Source organism: Pundamilia nyererei, unplaced genomic scaffold (assembly GCF_000239375.1).
Source record: "Pundamilia nyererei isolate P.nyererei 1_Seehausen unplaced genomic scaffold, PunNye1.0 scaffold00018, whole genome shotgun sequence".
Taxonomy (NCBI): domain Eukaryota; kingdom Metazoa; phylum Chordata; class Actinopteri; order Cichliformes; family Cichlidae; genus Pundamilia; species Pundamilia nyererei.
In genome coordinates, this window is record NW_005187419.1 from 336,220 (window position 1) to 357,553 (window position 21,334).

The 21,334-nt window shown below is 39.6% G+C and overlaps 1 protein-coding gene across 1 annotated transcript in view; it reads right to left on the minus strand.

The window, feature by feature from the left end:
- The window catches only part of baiap3 (BAI1 associated protein 3), a 49,463-nt gene that overhangs the window by 20,538 nt on the left and 7,591 nt on the right, over window positions 1-21,334 (minus strand). The window contains exons 2-6 of the mRNA XM_013909028.1: window positions 17,928-18,073; window positions 5,222-5,309; window positions 3,510-3,593; window positions 3,210-3,317; window positions 2,631-2,690 (exon numbers count right to left, since the gene is read on the minus strand). Of these exons, the coding sequence (XP_013764482.1) occupies window positions 2,631-2,690; window positions 3,210-3,317; window positions 3,510-3,593; window positions 5,222-5,309; window positions 17,928-18,064 (477 nt within the window). The 5' untranslated portion in view covers window positions 18,065-18,073. The remainder of the gene's footprint in view (window positions 1-2,630; window positions 2,691-3,209; window positions 3,318-3,509; window positions 3,594-5,221; window positions 5,310-17,927; window positions 18,074-21,334) is intronic.

The following is a 21,334-nucleotide window of genomic DNA, read 5'->3' on the forward strand; positions in this document are numbered from 1 at the left end:
GTGTCTACTGTGACTTTTTGTACCATGTTTCAGGTTCCTATGTTCCGTCTCCCCAGTTGCTGTTAAGTTGTCTAGAGTTCAGTCAGTGTGTTTCCTGTTTTACTTTGAAGGTCCGTGTATCATGTCAGTGTTTCTAGTTTTTCTTCCCTTGTCTCATCCAGCATGACTGCTCCCAGCTGTGCTCTCCTTCTGTCTCTCATTCCCTCGTTATCCCTCAGTGTATTTAAGCCCTGTGTTTCTCTTTGTCAGTGTTGTGTTGTAGAGTCCCTCATAGCTGTGTGATGGTCCCTGTGGCTCCTTGTGCTTTAGGTTTTTTAGTTTAGTTTAGTTTAGTTTAGTTTAGTTTAGTATTGTTTTTTTGTGTCCCCTTACACCAGCAATAAAGCTGTGTTTTTGAGTTTACCTTTGTCTCTGCGAGTTTGCGTTTGGGTCCTTCTCTTGCCTGCACACAGCCGTATTGTGACAGAAGACTACGACCAGACAATGGACCCAGCAGCTCACAATCCCTCCGCTGAGCTCCAGGAGGACATGATTTACGTGGTGGAGTTTCTATGTCAGGAGTGGTTTGCCCTGCCTTTTAAGGAATACCAGGAGGAGCTAGCTATTCGGTTACAGAGAATGGTTTCTGGACTTCCCTGGCTATTTGGCGCACTACACCCACTCATTCAAGACTTCCTTGTTTCCATCGTACGCGTCCACCCTGAGCAGCCGCTCCTGTGTGAAGAGCTGGAGGATTTTCAGCCAAGAACGCTGGAGGATTCGCGGGCCGACCCGTCTCCTCCCTCTTCCAGGAGAAGGCAGTGTTCACGCCGCCGTCCCTCCACGGCAGCTGAGCAGATGACTTTCGTGAGTGAAAATGACTGTTTGCCACATTCTCCACATTCTGGTACCAGACTTACTGCCATTTCATCCATGGCTAATCACGCTCCTTCTAAGAACACTTTGGTTTTTCAACCGACTCCTCTGAACCTCGATAATCCTGCTTCTGTGTCTGAGACTCCCAGTGTTGCTCCGCCAGTACCTCACCGTATTTTTTTCTGTGCCTCAGTTGGAAAATGTGACTAGCAACAGAGTACCATCTGCCTTATTAAAACTGGCTAGCTTGGACTCAGTGCCTCAGAACCATTGAATCAAGTTGAGTTTTGTGTTTCAGAACCATTTCACCTTGACCCAGCTCACCATGCTGTTGTGTCCACCGTTAGAGTGGCTTTACCCCCGGACGGTGCTACTCACCAGCCCATTTACACAGAAACTGTCAGTGCTCCTGACAATGCTCCTGAGCTCCAGTCCCTGCACCCAGGGCAGCTCGGGCCCAACTTTCCCCTGCACTTGTACCAGTCCCTCAGGTGAGGGAGGCTGAGGTCCAGCTGGTCCCTGCTCTGGTTTCCAGGCTGGCTGAGGCTCTGCCAGTCCCTGCACCTGTACCAGCTCCTCGGGTGGGGACAGCAGCTGCCCAGCTGTCGCCGGTACCTGTCCCGGCTCCCAGGGTGAGGCCAGCCAGGACACAGCCTACCTCTGCACCCGTACCTACTCCTCGGGTGGGTGGGCTCATGTCTGGCAGGTGCCTGCACCCATTCCTCTGTCCGCTGGAGGCTCAGGCAAGCCTATCCAGCCCCTGTCCTTGTGTTCTGGAGGCTCAGAGTTAAGTCAGCAACCACTACCACAGTCACTACAACCTCTCATTTTTTCCATAGTTCAGTCTGTTGCTCAGTTATTATCTCAGTCATTTGTTCCGTCATCAGTTTTGCCTCCAGGTCAGGCTTCAGTTTTGTCACCTATACCCCTTTCATTAGCCCAAACATCTGCACAGCCAACTGCTCAACAGTCTGTTCAGCACTCCGTGGCTCCCACGTCGCTGCATGTTCCAGCTGGAGGGCTCGGGCCCGTCCAGCCTCGTGCCACGTCAGCTGGGGGTTCTGGAGCACCCACCCAGCATCTCTCCGTGTCTGCTGACATCTCTGAGTCCGTTCAGCCACCACCTGCTCCACCACCTGTGGCTTCCATGCCGCCGCTTGCAGCGCCGCCATCTGCTCCTTTGCACGCAGCTGGACCTGCCTCGTCTGGTCCTGCCTCGTCTGGTCCTGCTATTGCCACGCCACCACCTCGTCCATGCCTAGCACAGCTGGCTTTTCCACGGTCATCTCCTCGACATCACCGGCCACTTTCCAGGCCTCTGGCTGGGCGTCATGGCCATTGTGGGCGGCCCCCGGACCTGCTCCATCGCCGCCACTGCCGTCCGCACGGCTGGCCCCCTGAACCGTTTGATCATGAACTCCTGTGCCGCCGGCCTCTAATGAACTATGGATTTCTGGACCATCACCCTCCGGGTCGGCCCCTTGAAGGGTTATGAACTGTTCCTTGCATTCCTGTGCCTTTGATGGACACATCAAACACACATTTTGGACACATTTTTGTTTTTGTTCTTGGTTTCTGCACCTCCTGCGGGGGCATGGCTGACTTTTTTCAAGAATTTTTTTTTTCTACAATGTTTCACTTTAACTTAGGGATATCGTGAAAGGCTCACCCGAAAAAAGAATATTTGATATAAGTCACATAATACTACAGCTGAATTCTGCCTGTCCTATAACAGAAGACACAAAATTTGCTTGAACACCACAAACAAATCTCACCTTGGATTCTTGAACTTTTTGGAGAATGATTTCATGTTCTTCCTCACCCATATCAAAAACCTTTAAGGAGGAGAGTGTCAGTCAAAAAAGACCTTTTAACCATATCTGACTTAGAGTTTCTTGGTAGCAAGATTAAAACCTACAAAATAGATAACAGAGTTACTGCTTAAATCTAACAAATCATCTCAGAAATATAAAAAACATAATTCGGTCAAAGTCCCTGGCAGAAGCTAACCTTCTGTTAAAACAAGAAAGCCAGAAAAAGATGCCCACTTCAGAAAAAAACAAAAGGAGACTACGATTCATAGCATGACATCATCTGAATGAATGTAATATAACAGCTGAATATCAGTACACAGTGTGACTGGGCTTTGATGTTTAATCAGTTTTGAGCCAAGAGCATCTGCTCTGATTCTTACAGCCCGCTCACAACAAATAACGCTCTCTCTGAGGCTACCATCAGTGTTACTGACAGAGATTTAATGAAGCTCAAGAAATACAGTCTGCTCTTCTCATGTGTCCACGAGACAGAGAAAAAGACGGATGGACGGACGGACAGACAGACAGACAAATAGATACCTTCAGCAGGTAAGCAAATAGCTCATCGTCACTTTTCACATGTTCGGGTGAGGGCACTCCAACCCTGTTGACCACCGTGTACACAGCTTCCTCATAAAGCAGGTCCAGCTACATGAAAACACACTCCAGTTAATAACAACCTTTCAAAAATAAAAAGCTCGTGTTCTTTTGCCCTTATGCGTTCTGCTCCACTGCACATCAAAAGCAGGAATAAAAAGCCTCAACTGTGTTGTTATTGTGAGTTTTGAGATTTAATCCCTGCTGAAATAAGATGAAAACAGAGAAGCTGAGCTCACGCACCTCTGTCCTGCTGATTCTGTCGGGGATAAAGGCCTGGTCCACATGCTCTTGGGGTGGTGGAACTGTGCAGGCCCCACTTTGGCACTGCGAGAGGACAAAACCAGTTCAGCCAAAATAAAATTGGCCTTGGATAAAGGCTGTGTTGAGAGGAAGAACTTATAAGACACATGTTTGGCTTTTTTTTGTTTGTTTTTTCAACCTAAAAAAATCTTCCAGTGGTAGGAGAAGTACAACGCCCATTTATTTGGGTAATAGCATCAATACAACAATATAAAAATAATAATCTTTTTGAACTAAAAACACAAAAGCAAAAATTACAATCTAAGACGCCTCACTGAAAACTGAGGAAATTTCATGGAAATTATCTTCAAGACACATATCTGATTAAAAAATCCCTACTGTGTCACAAATTTCAAATGATTTGCAGTTTTTCCATGAATGCACAACTCATCCTAAGAGCTGCTCTCTTTTGCGAAAAAGAATAAAAAACGAAATAATTTAACAGGATCTGCAGGTAATTGGTGTCAAAAAATCATAAAAACTGAAGGGTAGTCAAATGTCTTTGTTCTCCAAAAAGAACATTACAGCAAACCTGCCACTGAACACAAGGATAAAAACCGTGCCTAAAAGAATGTGCTCTTGATGATGGATCAAAGTCATTGGCCAACAAATATTTGTACAATATTTGTTTGTTGTTGACCAATGACAGCTATGAAAAGAACCTTATAAAGGCATGGTCTTGTCCCCATACCCTCAGGAGCCAGTCAGGTTGTAGTTATTGATTCAGCAATGTATTCTGCACAACATCAAAAAGTGCTGAAAGACAACATGATCACAACCAAACCGAAAGTTGACACGGAACTCAAGTTGAACTTCCACTGACGACTGGTTCAAGAATGGAGAAATGGTCAATAGTTATGGACGGGTTTACAAGGGATAACTCGTAAATCAGTGCCAACATCAATGTCCAAACTCTTCTGTGCTCCTGGAAAAATGGTCAAAAACTTCTATAAACAAACTCCTAAACCTTGTGGAAAGGAATGGGCTGAAATCGGATTAGACCCAATGTATTAAGAATGGGATGTCACTCAATTTCATTTGCATGGAAAGCCCTCTGTAAAGCCCTTTGACTTACCTTGTGTTTGAATAGCACTATACAAATTAATCTGACTCAACTTGATCCCTCTGGTGGAATAGAAATTCAGAGTTCAATTGTTTTTCTATCTTGCACAGACAAACAAAATAAATAAATAAGCGTAAATTTAGCCACCGACGGATAGGGGAAAAACAAAACAAACAAACAAACAAAAAAATCATGTTTCCAGAAGACAATATGATAAATGGCATGCTGAGTGAATATACCTTCTGTTTTGATCACAGTCAGCAGTTTGCTTTGGGCTTATTGGCTATTTTGCTGACAGCGATACAGCAATTTGGAAATGAAATCATCAAGCATTTGCTACAAATTTTTACAAAGCATCACTGTCTAGCTTTGGCAGTAGGAGAAACTGAACACAGCCTCGACAGCAGTTTGTCACAGCCGAGTTTCCAGCCCTTTGAGCGCCCTGCTTGACCTAGTCCGTCTGTCCATAGACGTCAGAGTGGTCATGGTGGTGGGCTGAAAGACAGCGCAGAGATCTATACTCGCTACACATGCTGTACATGTTTCAAGCCTGTAACAGACAGAAATGCGGAGGTTAGGTGGGGGTTACCTCCGCCTGGGCCGCCCGCATCATGTTCTCCTGTTTCTGCAGGATGGCATTCATACGCTCAAAGAACTCCACGCTCTCCTCTGAAATCCTGCCAAGTAGACGGAACACATTGAAAATCGATTATCTCTAAAGATAGAGAGGGAAAATAAAAAAGTGAGTTGAAATGCATGTTGTACTCTGTTATACACCCACACAATCTGATCAACCTAAATTATTTATGGATGGTAATTACAGCAGGATTCAGTGACATTTGTGGGATCACACAGCATCCTGTTTGCAGACACTTTGAAGAAGCATCTGTCAATAAAGAGGATCTTTTTCTTTTAATGTTGAACTACTGGACTCCATCGCCTACCGCTCAGCTTTTTATTACTTATCAAACACCCTCTTGTCTCAAGCTTAAAAAAAGAAAAAGTCAGCATGTCTGCACCCTGCATGAACCATGTTAATCTGCTATGAGCCGGGCTGTGTGCAAAATGCAAATGATGTTTCTGTTTCCTCCAGGTGTGAGTGAATCCCCGGACTCCCGCCAGCCCCAGTTGTCATGGTGATTCCGGCACATTCACTGAGCTGGCTGAACACCTTGGGAATCCCCACCACCACCACCACCACCACTTACACCCCATCTCTCCCAGTATCGTCCAAATCTCTCTAGGGGGAATCTTCCCCTCAGCCTTTATGGAATTCACAGACACCGGCAGCCACTCTTATGTGAGCTGTAGCGGAACCATCAGGATCAGCCATGCCGTCTGCCTTTAACTTCTCACCTCCACCACCTAACCCTACCACCACATCTACCTCTTTTCTTATCCTGGCATACTTTAAAAGAACTGTCCACAGAGGCCCTGACACACTCCTTTATTAGCATCCCAGCATCCCACATCCCAGCACTTACTGAATATCACAGTGGTGGGGCAGCAGATGGTAAACCCATGAGGTTTTTAATGGATACTAATTGCTGCCATGCTGGGTGAGTTGGTGAAGTTTCCACTGGGGTGAGGCCCAGTTGAACTGGAAAAGTGAAAGTTTCCTTGGGTAAACTTTTATAATCATATCAGAGTCACTAAAACATTCATTTTAACATAACACTCATGCATGGCTATAACTATACCACATAGTGTTTTTTTATGGGTTTATAATTGTGAACAGGGATAAAGAGAAAAACACTGCATTGCAATGGTATTTGATTTATCTTTGAGTGTCATGCCTTTGGTATACCCCCCCAAAAAAAAGAAAAAAAAGAAAAGTGAGGTGTACAGCTTGACAGTGAGGTCAGTCCTCCCAATATCAGTGTCTAATGTTAGGCCTTCAGTGGTTGTTTTTTTTTTAATCTACAGCCAAGAAACCATTTTACCAAAGCAGTTTATTGGCATGATGCCATTTCATCTGACTCTGTTTGTAAAATTGATGGAGTTAGAAATCTTTTTTGTAGGTAAGTGACAGCTTATAGATATTTGGAGGGAATAAATCATGTATGAATATTTTCTAAAGAGTATTTTCTTCATTGCAGTTTCAACCCATAAAAAGTCGACAACTCATTTCAGGTGACTGAGCCATTGCAGCCTTACTGGTCATTATGGCAGGATTCACATGGCTGTATTTCAGGCTTCAGTGTTCTCACTTCTTGTCACTTTGAGTTGGTGATGTCATGCATTGCTGAAATGAATTTCTCTTTTCTTACACTACACGTGGCGAAAGTCAAGAGAAATTCAACTTCTGAAGTGCCAGCATGGCTGTTAGTCAATTAAATTTTTTATGCAAATATCCTGAGAGCATGAATTGGCCCGTCTGTTTATTTTTTATAGGAGTAATTGATCATTGCAGTGAATAATCAAGCTGCTGGATATAAACAAAGTTAGTAACAAGCATTAGCTAGCTTGGCTAATGCTAACATTAGTCAAAGCCCTGCTAGCTAGTCTTTTGATGACTGGTTATAGTTGCTATTACAATTGCCCTAGTAAAGATATCCTGACCTCAAAATTCTGGAAAGCCTGAATCCTCTGTGAATCTTGCCTTAGTGATTTGATCCCCAACTAATCTAATCTGAAGTTTCTTTGGGTCAGATACTAAATCCCAAATTTCCCTCAACACATCCCCAAAATAAAAATAAAACTTTTAAAAAACCCCAACATTTTTGAATATGTTTGGAACTTGTTGAATGTCCATTAGTCAGTAAGACTAGCTAAGCATTATTTAATGTTTGCTCAATAAAAAATTCGACACTCAAACTTGCTTCAGGATTTCTTGCCTATTCCCATCAAAAATCCCAAAACAAATGGTATCTTCTTTTGTCTAAGTGACATTTCAACAACAACAACAAAAAAAATCCAGCAATTACCTGATAACCAGGACAGCTGCTAAATTTGCTCTACATTAAAACAGTTCTGAATAAAACCCATAGCTATACTTTTCAACCACCCTCCTGCATTATACAGAAAATAAAACCACAGCTGTTTTTCGTAAGTAAACCTCCTCAGACAGCATTTGAAAGAAACCCCCAAATCGAGTCTGTCAAAGACAAAGCCTGTTCCACTAACAAGGGATTGGGAGCTTTGTTTCACGGAGCTTCAGTTTTCATTTGCACAAATAGTACAAATAAGCTTCATTCCACACTAAGACTTGTGTTTAGAGACACTCGGTTCTCTCCACATCCGGGTTGAATTGCCCAGAGTATTTTTGTATCCAGAAATCTGTCCCATCTTTTGTCAGTCAGCTTGAGGATTTGTCCAAACAGTCTGGGATACTTTTTTTTTCTTTCTGGGGGCTTGGGACAACATGTTCATGGGAAGCAGTACAGCACAAATGATGCAAATCAAGTCCATTTTAACATGATACATCAAAAAGATATATTAAAGATGTATTAAGTTAAATCGTTCTCTCCATCTCTCATCCACACACACAAACACACACACACACACACATACACGCACGCTACCAGAATAACAAACTGATTTGATGTTGCTAGGAAACAGGTCCCTTTTTTTAAAACCTCATTTTATTGTAATTTATTTTCCGAATTCATTCAAATGCTTCAATTATGATTTCCTGTCTGGAGAGTAAATCAGAAGGAAAACAAATAAAAACAAGAATGTCTTCTGTCTAAAAGAATATCTCAGAATAAACCTGAACTGACTGAGAGTGCGAAGATGACAGAAGCCCTTCACTTCAAACCCCAATACATGATGGCAGTGCATACATAGTAATTAATATTGCCGACATCGCTGTCATCTGCGTCATCTTCTAGTAAAGTTAAATGTTGTTTTATTTATTTATTTATTTTTAATCTAATTCCTTATGGATGTCAATCCATAATATAAGCCTGTGGCTCCAATCATAAACTGAGATCTCTATGACAAGGAACCCCTCAAAACAACACAGAAGACTGTTTGTTATACTCTAATTACACATTTGATTAAGCAGCAAAACATTACAGGTGGAAGGCTTCAGCGCGGAGATAAAATCACAAAAGCTCTGATTGAATCTTTCCATTCAATACCGTGGAAGAATCTGCAGTCGCTCATGCAGCCAGTGGTACTGACAGACATAAAAGTAGCCTGGTGTGAAATTATTTCCAACTCAAGACTTCTTGGTTGCTTCCCAGTTGCGTTTCACAGTTTTTACTTTCTCATTCCGTGGGTCAGTGGCTGACTGTGGATCTGACATATTTTAAAACAGACCACTGTCAGGTTTAAAGTAAAGGTTTGGCATGCCTTCTGAAAACAAAAGCAGTGTCAACAAGAAATCTGACACAAAGACACAATTAAAGGATTGCTGAGGTAAAAGACAATTCTCCTGGATACTTTGAGTAAATGGCTATTCCTTCCTTCAACTTTTTCCCCACTTATCACATACTGTTTTCACAATTTTAAGTAAGATGTGCCCCCTCAGAGCTCTTTGAGCATGCACAATCTTATTCTTCTTTTGACGGCTCGCTTTAGGGGTCATTACAGCGGATCATTTGCCTTCATCTAACTATGTCTTAGTATCCTCTTCTGTCACACTAACTCTCTGCTTGTCTTGCTTCATTACATCCACAAATCTTCTAGGGTGGTCTTTCTCTTTTCTCCTGTCTGGCAGCTCTATATTTAACATCATTTGCCCAGTATATCCACTATGCTTCCACTGTATGTCCAAACCATCTCAGAATTTTATCGTCACTTTTGTCTCTGAATGTCTCAACTTCAGCTTTCCCTCTGATATACTTGTTCATAATTCTATCCATTCTCGTCACCCAAATGACAATCTTAGCATCTGCATCTCTGCCACGTCCTGCTCTGCGTCATGTCTTCTTGTTAGTGCTAGTGTCCCCAGGCCATGCATCACAGCATGTCTCATTACCATGAAGAATAGCGCATCACTATAACATTTCAAATGTTGTAAAAATGTGTGGGACCACTTTGTTTTTTTACACGTTTATTTTTGTGTTTGATTTGTCTTCTCTGTTGTTATTTGGTTATTTTTAAGGGAAAAAAATGCAATTTAATGCATTTAGGCATGGAGACATGGTTAAGGCTACCGACTGAAGATCAAACCCAAAATTAGCATTGGGATAACAGGTCATTTAATAAATGACTTTGAATGTGACAAGATTGTTGTTGAAGACAGGCTTGTCGGTGTTTTTTTCCCACACCACCATCTCTAGGATTTACAGAGAATGGTCTCCAAAAGGGAAAATATCTACTGGTCCGCAGTGAAAGAGAAAATGCCTTGTTGATGCCAGAGTTCAGAGAAGAATGGCCAGTCTGCTTTGGATAGCCAATATTAACTCAAACATAATGTTGAATCTGGAAGCAGATGGGCTATAGTGGCAGAAGACCACACTGTGTCACTCCTATCAGCTAGGAACAAGAAGGTGAGGCTGACATTCAAAAGTGGACAAAAGAACTTTGGAAAAACATGATGTGATCTGATGAGTATCAGAGCAGATCACCCCTTTTATCTTCAAAAATTAAGGATGTTTTGAGGGTAAAAGGGAGTCCAGCCCAGTATTAGCAAGTTTTACCAAATAAAGTGGCCAGTGATGGTATACAACATTAACCAGGAAATCTTTTCACATCTGCAACAAACCCATGATCTCATAAAACTCACAGTTGGCCAAAGTCTAGCTATTTAATTCTGTGGAACTATCCTGCCCACTGAAAAATGAAGTTAAATGGAGTCCCAGCATACTACAATGCAATCCTTACAAGTGCTGACCAAGCGTTGTAACATTGTGCTTACTGACACAACTAAATGTGCATTAGAGGTTGGCTGTCTGGTAGTATTTTAGATTTTCATAATTTCCACAACTCAAAACCAAATCCAAAACTGAACTTTAAACTAAACTAAAGCTTAACTACAAACTGAGTAATTTTCAAAGTGTTCCAATATCTGATCCAGAATGCTCTAAATGCCAGAAACCGGCTAATTAAATTTGACATTTTAATTCATTTTAATTCATGAAACATCCTTGTGCAACAATGTTTCACTCTATGTCGTGTTCATTCATTACAATTATAATATGTACTGTGATATAAGATACATTCTGATATTTATATCAGTTAAAGGAAAGGCATTAGAAAAATGCAAAAATAAAAAAGTAGTGATTCTACTTTAAAAACCGCAGGAACCACATGTAAGCCAGCAATCCGAGAGGATAGGGTTTTATTGAGGTGATATGGTACTATGAGGTCTTTAAGATAAGATGAGGCTGATTATTGAAGACCTTGTATGTGATGAGAAGGATTTAAAGTTAAAAAATTTGTTTGACTGAAGGACAAAAATAGGATCAGCAAAACATACTTTGAGGAAACCAATCAAGGAAACTTGATCATTATTATTCTGGAGGTTGGAGCAACGCATCAGCTACTTTTCCTGTGAATCGCTGTCCCTCATAAACAAAAACGTAAACACGTGGGTTAAGCTATCTGAGATGATTACAATATTGCCTCTCAATAGTGTAAAGAGTTAAAAGAAACGCTTAAAGCCTAACTTCTGAAACCTAAAATTTTGTCTCACTGTGACTACTTCCACATATGGTCATTATTTGGAACTTGTGTAATATAAGGATTCCCTACGGGAACCGTATATAAATTTTATCCTGATCAGTGTGGTGTGGGTTTTGTTTGGTAGCTTTTTGTTCTCAATTATCCCCAGTATTTTGAAGATTCAGTTTTTGCTATATTTTAGTACTGTTTATACACTGTAAAAAAAATTGTAATATAAAAGTATTTTACTGTGTATTTTACAGTTTTGTACTGTTCTTCTAGAATATCATTAAATTCACATAAATAGACTGTGATTTTACATTTCAAATGTAAATTAACATAAAATCACTGTAAATGTAATAAAACATAATTTTCTTGTTTTTTAAATGTATCTGTCTGTACATATGCATATTTATATTGTTAAAATACATTCACAAATGTATCACAATTTCACAAATATTTGTCTGTTATTTGAAAGATTGAACTGTTAAATTCAAATGTAATGCTATGGAAAAATATATAAAGTGATTCTTATAAACTGTTTTTACATCAAATAATAATTATTACCGGTATTATTGCTATTTAGGCCGATCGTGGCTCAAGAGTTGGCAGTTCGCCTTGTAATCAGAAGGTTGTCGGTTTGAGCCCTGGCTCGGACACGCTCGGTCGTTGTGTCCTTGGGCAAGACACTTCACCTACTGGTGATGGCCAGAGGGGAATTATAAAGTGGAATTGTAAAGCGCTTTGAGGTTCTCAAAAAGCGCTATATGAATGCAATCCATTATTATTTAAACCATCTGTTAACTGTATATTTCTGTACAATTAAGTATTATTATTCATATTGCCGCATTCATTGACCTTGTTTATAGGTAATTTCATTGTTTAATCACATTAAAATGTTCTTAATTCAATGTTTAAAGCACTTGAAAAAGGCAAAATCCCATGTAAAATTAGGGCAACAAACTGTATTGTCATTACTGAAAATAACCGTATTTTCATGAGAAAGTTATTTTCTGTTATTTTCTGGTATTATTTTGGTGCCCCAGCTGCCGGAATATTACTGTTTTTTTTAGGATTTTTTTTGTATGGTGTAGTACAAAATCCTACAATCCTATCCTCTGTGTTTCCTTTTTGTCTATCCTCCTGTGTCTTTCCCAACTGTGTTTAAATTCCTAATTCACCATCAGTGTGTATGTGTACCCTTTGTCCTCACAGCATCTGCTTTCCTCCCCATGTGTTTTCTGCCTGTTTTGGATTCTGTTTTTCTTTCTTTGGATTTGTATCAGCTGAAATAAAGGGCTTTCCTTTTTTTATTCAGTCTGCCTAGGAGTCTGCATTTTGGCTCAGCCTCCTCTGATACTTGACAGGTGGAGCTGTTTGGAACAAATACACTTTAGGATGTTTATATATATCCTATGTTTAAATAACCTATTTAGGAGACCATATTACATTTTGCAGAGCTTGTAAAACAGTCAACTTTACAATATTTATCCAAATCAGAGTGGAAAGCACAACTGCCTCTTTTAATAGTGCATGCACAGAACTACTCTGTTACTTTCCATCCCTGGTTGGTTATTCCCACAATACGATCTAAATTCTTGTTTGAATGCAAAAACAACTACTCATGTGATGCTGGAAGTAGTCTCAAATAAGTGCAGTATTATTATTTGACTGACATGCTAAAGGCTGAGATTCTCAGCTACTTTACTGAGCTCTTTTAAAATTTAATTACTACACAAAGAAATAAAGTTTTACTAAGATTTTCTAGGTTTTGGGAAGACAGCCAGGAAGTCAGGAAAATAACGTAAAACATGGTAGGTCCTGCTCGTTTCAAGGACTTGTAAAGCAAAAATTAAAAATATACTAGTCTTGGCTGACTTTGCAATAGCAGGTGTTGACTTTTATTGCATTAGGGGTTTCTGTTTAATGTCACTCTCAATTGACTGTGTTATTCTGCATTATTAAAAAACGAGAGCCTCGATACCGTGACACTGAGAAGTCAGAGCCATTAAGCAAGCTGGGGATTCAAAACACAGTGAAGTCAAGTGTGAAATATGAAGACTACTTCTCTTGACGGATGTGGAAGCGGACAGCAAAGTAATCAAGCAACAACAACAACAACAACAAAAAAGCAAAATATAAATTTAAATATAAACCCTGGTGGGTTTATATGCTGTACCGCCAGTCAAGCTGATTGCTGACAGTGTATTGTGCTTTTCCACATTGTTAAAAAACCAGCTCACATAGAGGTAAAAACATAATTTGCTCTACTGAATTAAAAAGTTCACCTCCGATGTGCAGGTCTCTGCTCGGAAAGGGCTCGGCTCTGACAGCCGACTGTACTACTGGGTCAACAACCGTGGATGGAGCAGCCTAAATCCACCCGGCCTCATTTGCAAATTCTCAATTAAAGTGAAAGTGCATCCAGGTCAGCAAGCGTCTGAATGGATAACAAAGATCAACAGCCTGACTCTAATGATGAGGGCTCAGGGTATGCACACAGCTGAGACTCAGTGGGGAAGCTGCAGCACCAAGAAGCTGGCATGGGAAATGAGAGAAAGGTGCGATACTGTCAGGTCGAATCACTGCTTAATGAAGACAATAAATCAGGTCTTTAATAAAGAGCACAAATCAGCTTCTATTATGTGATATTAATTTTGCTTAAAAATATTAAAATCCTAAATCAATAAACCTCTTTAAGTTATCTTAAAAAATACAATGAATTAAAATGTATGTGAAAAATGCGTCAAAAAGAATCTGTATGTTCAGCATCACACTTTCAAATTCAAATTCGATTAGTGTTCAACGCAGCGATTGAGGTTATCTTCAATGTTAAAAATAGAAATGGTTGTTATTACAAGTATAAGTTCACATCACGGCAGCAGCCTGTGTTTAGGTTGCTATAGAAACCTCAGGTTCATACGATTACTTTTGGCTTTATATAAAGCTTCAAAACACGACTGAAATAAATCAGATGACTCTTTTTTTTTCCTATTCCACTTGTTGCGAAGAAAAAACTAAACTCCACTAACATAACTAGCATAAGCTAATGGTAACACATTTAAGAAATTAATTAAAAATGGCATTATAAGAGAGAGAAAAAAATAGAAAACATCACAAGGTATCTAGTGGATATACTGCAGAGTATAGATAAATATGTATGTGTGTATGGCATGAAGATGAACAATACAGGGCAACCACTGTCTATACTGGCTTAAAGGGTGACTAAAATGCTGGATTTAGATTAATGTGCCCTTTCAGAGATTCAGATAGGTTTTATCCATTTAGTTTTCTATTGTTAGCTATCTGCATAAAAAAGCTCTGAGGTTAGCATATTCACTGGCCTGTCACAAGGTTTCTATCTACCATAATCTCATTTCAGAAATAGGATCTGTAACATTACTGGCTTCATCAGACTGTCACCATCACGGCGCTTTTGTCATGTGAATGTGTCACTTTTACGTTAATGATCCTCATAACTCTATACAGACATATCCATGACAGTAACAGAGCCACAGTAACCAGGCAATGTTTTTCATACACTCAAGAATACAGTGCCTTCAAAAGAGGAATATATAAGGTCTCAGTTTTCTTGCTAGTTTTGTAGTTACTTAGAAAGAACTGCGATGAAGCTCGCTACCTGAGGAAGACTAAAGTATCTGCAGTTAGTCACAAACAGCAAATTATTTAACAGTAGGATTTAAAGCGTGATGGAGTTTTGTCAAATCCTGACTCTACAGTCTTTGTGGATGGATCTTCAGTGCAGTAAAGGTTTTACTTAAAAGTTGTTGTTTACAGGTGTTTCAATTTGTAATAGGAAACTGTTAAATGAGGGAAAACTCAACATCTATTAAATGTGTTTTGTGATTTTGGAGAGGTCTAGTTTAAAACAACTGAACTATGTCTTTTGTGCTTTCACTGCAGGTGCCAAAATGTGGAAAAAACATTTATTTTTTTTCCTTAAATGAGCTTTGAGACTTCCGCTTATCATTAGGGAGATTATCATGAGCATTATATATCTGATTCTACATCTGGCAGAGATTTATTTTTGCCTCATGGTAATGGTGTTTAGGGCTTTTGCAAAACCTGTCATGTTTGTGCGCTGAGTAACTCTTGAGTATCCACAGGAGACTAGGGTTTCACAATACTAGGATTTAAATGTTTCTGCTACTGTAAACATTACGTCCGGATCAACAGAATGAACCTTTTGGGACTAGGGTTTAAACTTGACACGGATACCCAGGAAAATCCTTGACACCAATTTCAATACCACAGGGGGGAAAAAAGACAAAAGAAAATCAAGATGCACTTTTTTCAGTTACATAAATGAGAAAACTATTTGTCAAGCTCTCTGCCATAGTGAGAAACAAAACAGAAGCTGTAAAATAACCATGCAACCAATTCTGGGTTGCGGGGAGGCTGGAGTATATCACACATTTTAAAAGAAATGATCAGGTAGTTCAGGAACTTTTTAATACTACAATGCTACATTTCTTTTTTAAATGGGACCTTAACTCACTTTTAAATTCCTCATAAAGTGTAGTTCAGTGGTATGAATCTCAACGATTGCTGAAGTGTTCAGCTGCTAGTGAGGGGAGGGGGCTGTGATAAGGATGTTCAAGGCCCACTTCCCCCTTGCAATGAAGAGTTCATATAAATCAATACAAAGTTGTTTGGAGTGATCTGTCCTATGAAATAACATTTCTATCCTGATAAGCACGTTTTCATCTTGAGTGACAATAAGCCTGAAAGGTGCCACTAAATCTTTGAAAATGATGTGAATCACATGGAATCAGCAGGTCTCAAGCCAGATGCACATGTGAAAGTTTGGATCAATATGTTAAACAGCACTCACTACCACCAAGAAAGACTCAATCATTCATCATCTTTTGGAAAACAAGGAAGCTAGAGAGAATTGAATCAAGAATCAATACCATGGTGCACTGAAGCTTTGCTGGTGGCACATGGATGTCTTAGCACCTTACTAAGGCATTTGGTTAACACAGAACTACTAAGCAGGTCATTTTGACCTGTTGGCATTTAAAAAAATCATGTTAAATTAAAACCCCATCATCTCATATTTCATGACTTTTCCTATGGCTTATTTATCAAATATTAAATGTTAGCATGTGTGGGATCAAAAGAAAAAAAATTATGAACACTTTTACCCAAAACTGCCGGGTACGTCATTTTGACCCCAAAGGAATTAATGTAAAACTACTACTGCTGCTCGCCTGGTTGCCTAGCAACATTACTTTTTACACATAATTAGATTTGAAGGCTGCTATAACATGACCCAAAATTAGATAGATGTTATTGATAACTCTGCATGCCTTTCTTCATCAAATCCTAGAATCTTCTCTGTGGTCTTCATCATTTCCTCCTCTCTGGCAATTCAATATTCAATGTTTCCAAACCATCTCAACCTTGCCTCTCTAACCTTGCCTCCAAAACACTCAACCTGTTCTGATATACCAATTTCTAATCCTGACTGTTCTGGTTGCTCTCACTGAAAACCTTAACATCTTCAACTCTTCCAGGATCATTCATCACAGCAGGTCTCTAATTACTATCTTGTAAATTTTCCCTTTCACTCTATTCTCCTTCTCCTCTCTAGTGCACTGTCAGTTGCTTTATATGGTCGACACCAAGCATTTAAACACATCCACCTTCACTACCTCTGCTCCTTGCAGTTTCTTGTAACACCTGTCTCCCTCTCATTTACATAGGTATTCTGTCTTGCATCTCCTGACTTTCATTTGTCTTCTCTCCAGAGGATACCTCCACCTCAGACAGACCACAACAATGTCTATGAATATACAGTCCACAGAGACTTAGCTCAACTGTCAGCCTATCCATCACCATTGCAAACAAAAAGTGGCTCCGAGGCAATGCCTGATGAACCCATCTGTCACTCCTATCACACACCTCTCCACTGCCTTGCTGTCCTCAAACATCTCCTGCACAACCCTAGAATACTTCTCTACACTCCTGACTTCCTCACAAAACACCACAGATGCTCTCATGTTATCCTATCATATGTTTGCTCTAGATCCACAAAGAAACAGTGCAACTCTTTCTGACCTCTATACTTTTCCATCAACACCCTCAAAGCACATATTTCATTTGTAGTGCTCCTTCTCAGAATAAAGCCATACTGTTGCTCACTGAACTCTTCTAACATATCTTTAACAACTCTTGCCCAAATTTTCAAAATTTAACCAACTTAACCATTTTATTCCTTTGCACATCCTTGTTCTTGAAAATCAACAGCAGTACACTTCTTCTCCACTCCTCAAACATCCTCTGACTCTCCAACTTTGTGTTAAACAGTCTGAATAAAAAGCTCACTGCCCTCTCTCCCAGACATCTCCATCCCTGCACAGATGTGTTACCTGGGCCAACCATCTTTTTACCACGTGATTCACTAACCTTCCTCCATCCATCCATCCATCCATCCATCCATCCATCCATCCATCCATCTTTTCATTTTCATCATTTACGAGCTTCTCAATGTACTCCACCTTGACACTCTCTTCACTCGTTGGTACATTTTAATAGCCCTAATTTGCTGCACATCCTTTCCAGGTCGATCTTTCTGCCTAACAAAAGTCCTTTTCCTCAGAGGTGGCGTGGAATGCGGGTATGGAAATCTTATTCTCGGTGAACATATATGATTGAATGTTTGTTTATTTGTTTGTGGTACTATTTGTACATGTATGTGCATCCGGCTGACTCACCTGCGAGGTAAGGGGTCAGGACAGTGTGTGAGGGGGCTGCTGGCAGTCGGAGGAGGAGGCTCCCTTCGGCTCCTTAGCGACTGGCTCCTCTGCACCTGCCTCAGCACACTACTTTTTAGGTCCAGCAGCGTAGTCATGATGTTTCACTGCAGAGTGGAGACAGGAAGCACATGTTAAGTCTCTGCAACTCGCTGCAACCCCTGAGAGTTAGTAATTTGCAGGCTCAACTCTGGGAAGGTTTGTCATAATACATTTGATTTTAGGTACAAGACAATATTCATAAAACTACTTGTTTCTAGAAATACACTTGGTCTGAAGGCTTCTTTTAGTTTAATCAGCTGCATAATCACCCTCTTTCACCTTTAACATAATTATTCTCTTCCTCAACAGGAGCTGTGTTCTATTTCTGTCTGCACCTAACCGATGCTGCAGGGTATGCAATTTATCTTTCACCTTTATGTCTGGCCTGCTCAGAGCCAATTGAACCCTATTTTTTCTACTGCACTTTGTAAAAAAATATGCAAAACAAAAGAGACAGAGTGGAAAAACAAGGCTGCATAAAAGTAATGGTCACAAAATATGTTTTATAATTAAAAGAACTATAAAATATATGTTAAAAAAAAAAAAGAGTTACGTAGAAACTAAATTTGGAAATGAATGTCTTAATTATAGACCTGGTCTTTGTGCGGATGTAATTTTATGCAATTCTACATCGTACTGCTAAAACAGTTCAGATTCCTCGAGGCGCAGACTCCGCTTGATCTTCTAGCGTGTCAGGAAACCAGACATGAGTAAGAGGTAGAGCGTCTGTGGACTGGACTGAGTTTCCACTTTACTGGTATCTGGTTTACAATAATTTTAGGTAAGTGGTAGTTGGCAGTGTAATATCTGCATGAATGCCAGGAACAAGGATTTCTTAGCAGAACTTTAGCCAGATCATCACACCATGTTCACACTACAATATGAGCCAGCCTTAGCTTTTCACAGGCATCAGTGAGCTATGGCCATCCCAAAACCTATAATGGGCTTAGCATTTGTCCTTCTTGGGAATTAGTAGGTACTTATTAGGTACTAACAACTGCATATCACAAAACCGGCTGCTTTGACCCTGCTGCTTGCTGTTATAACTTGCTCTTTTGCTAAGTCATCCACATTTTTTCCTGCTTCCAGTACATCAAGTACAAACTGACTGTTCACTTTGTTCTAGACTAGGATTGTACTCGCTTGCAGACACTAACACCGACAGCTATGCACACGTTACCCAAGTATTTGTTCCTGTTATACATTTTAGAAGTCAGTGTCTGCACAGGCTGTCACAATAATTCAGCAGGCACACATACATTTTCATGGAGCTATGATTTTGACAAATATATAACACATAGACCTGGGCAGACTTTCTCTTACATACAATACTTATGTATCCCACTCCTTATCAACTACTATTGTATCAACATAATCAGTGTTATTCACGTCCTTTTAATTTGCTGCTAATCTGTCTAGCATGTATTAACCCTGCCTGCAGTGACTGGGGAAAACATCTTGCATAATCAAAACCAGTTTACATGAAAGCAGTAAATATTAATGTAAACGTAATTATTCAAGTTCTCATACCTGACCATTTTCGAAGAATTGATTTGTTTTTGTTTGTTTGTTTGTTTGTTTGTTTGTTTAAGCCACTTAATGTTGACTTAAAATAGACAAATAAGACAACTTAAAAAAATGATTTTTAATTCCTTTAGGCACGTTATTACTAGGTGCCTAATGCAAAAGTATAATTTGTTCTGAGGTATGCCAAATTACACAAGAACTTATGAGATCTTATGGAGGGATGAGTGCAAATTTGAACTCTTTAGTTCAAATGTTAAGCAGTATGTGCATGATCCACCCGACAATACCTGATTTGATTGGCAACATATTCATTTTTCAGCTTAACAATGATCCCAAACATACTGCCAGTGCAGTAAACGGAAAGAAAAACACACAATGGAACACTATTGGTCAATAAATCTCTTAATAAATAAAGATTATATTCCCAATTTTCCTAGCAAAATATAGACAAATAATGGGTGGCTGATGTAGCTATGATGTAGCTGCATTTTGGGGGATTCAGCATTGTGTGATGAATGGGAATTTTAACATCTCGAGATTTTGCAACTTTTGCACATGATTGTTTTGCATTTCTTGGCAATTAACATTATTGTTTTGTCGCTTAAATTTGATTAATAAGATTGATAGCAAGTGTTGCGTCTCTTAGTAAATAAGATGCTGGCAGCTTCAGCTGCTCTTCTTGGCTTAGCTCACAGACTGATAACTGAACTGGCTGCCTTTACCTTCTGTTTTATGTACATTACACAAAACAGATATTACGGAATGTGGTGACTAATGATAGGTGGATTTTGAGAAATCAGAGATTGGCAATTCCCTGTAGGTTGGAGCTCAGAAGACTACCAGCTGCTTTCGGTCGTTTTATATTCATTTTTGGGACAAGTGCTATCAGTCCTGTCATCTGTCTTTTGGCTAGAAAGTCAGGATCACAAAAAATTCTTTATTAATTCCATCTGGGTAAAAAACAAAACAAAATCCCCTAAAGGAACTTAGTGATCTCAAACTGACCTTGGTCATTCAATTATTCTGGATGATGAATGTTTTAACTTGTAAATGACCGATTTGTAACAGCATTAATTAGACTTATTGAACTAAGGAGCCATTCATCAAGCTATGCAACACACACACTACTGAAGCATTCAATGAGTGGACAGGTGAGCTACACAGGATGAAACCAGGTTGACTGTTATCTTTGCAAACAATAACTAAGAGTTGTTTGCATATAATACATTTAATTAAACAAGATTATGTCCAATAGTTAATTTCTTATATAGTTATTTCATAACATGACAGGGTTTTTTTTCAACAAATTCAAAAATGGCATCTGAGCATATATAAAGAAAGCTATCCTCGGGCTGTCATGAGTATGAAATATGAATTTAGAAATCTGAGCCTATGCAACATCCTGAAAGAGATTGGCACTGTGTTGCTAAGCGATTCTCTGAGACTGAGTAGTTCTCTCTCAAAGCCAATTGCCATAAAGTGAATTCTCATTTTGGCTTCATAGTGACTTTCAAGTGTAACTAAATTATATGTCCTAATAACAATATCATATGCTGTCACAGCTCCGTGCAGAGCCAAACAATCAAACAAATTCTTCTGGATGGAAATATCACATGCTGTCATTTTCACCATGTAAAGGAATAACACAAATATGTGAAGGAACCACAATATAAAGCTTAAAATATCAAGAATATCAAAAATCAGCTGTGGTTAGCCTATAACCACAGTTTGCACCAAAACTATGGCACACAAAAATATTTTTTTAAGCTTCAGGTTTTTTTTGTCTTAGTCAAGCAAAG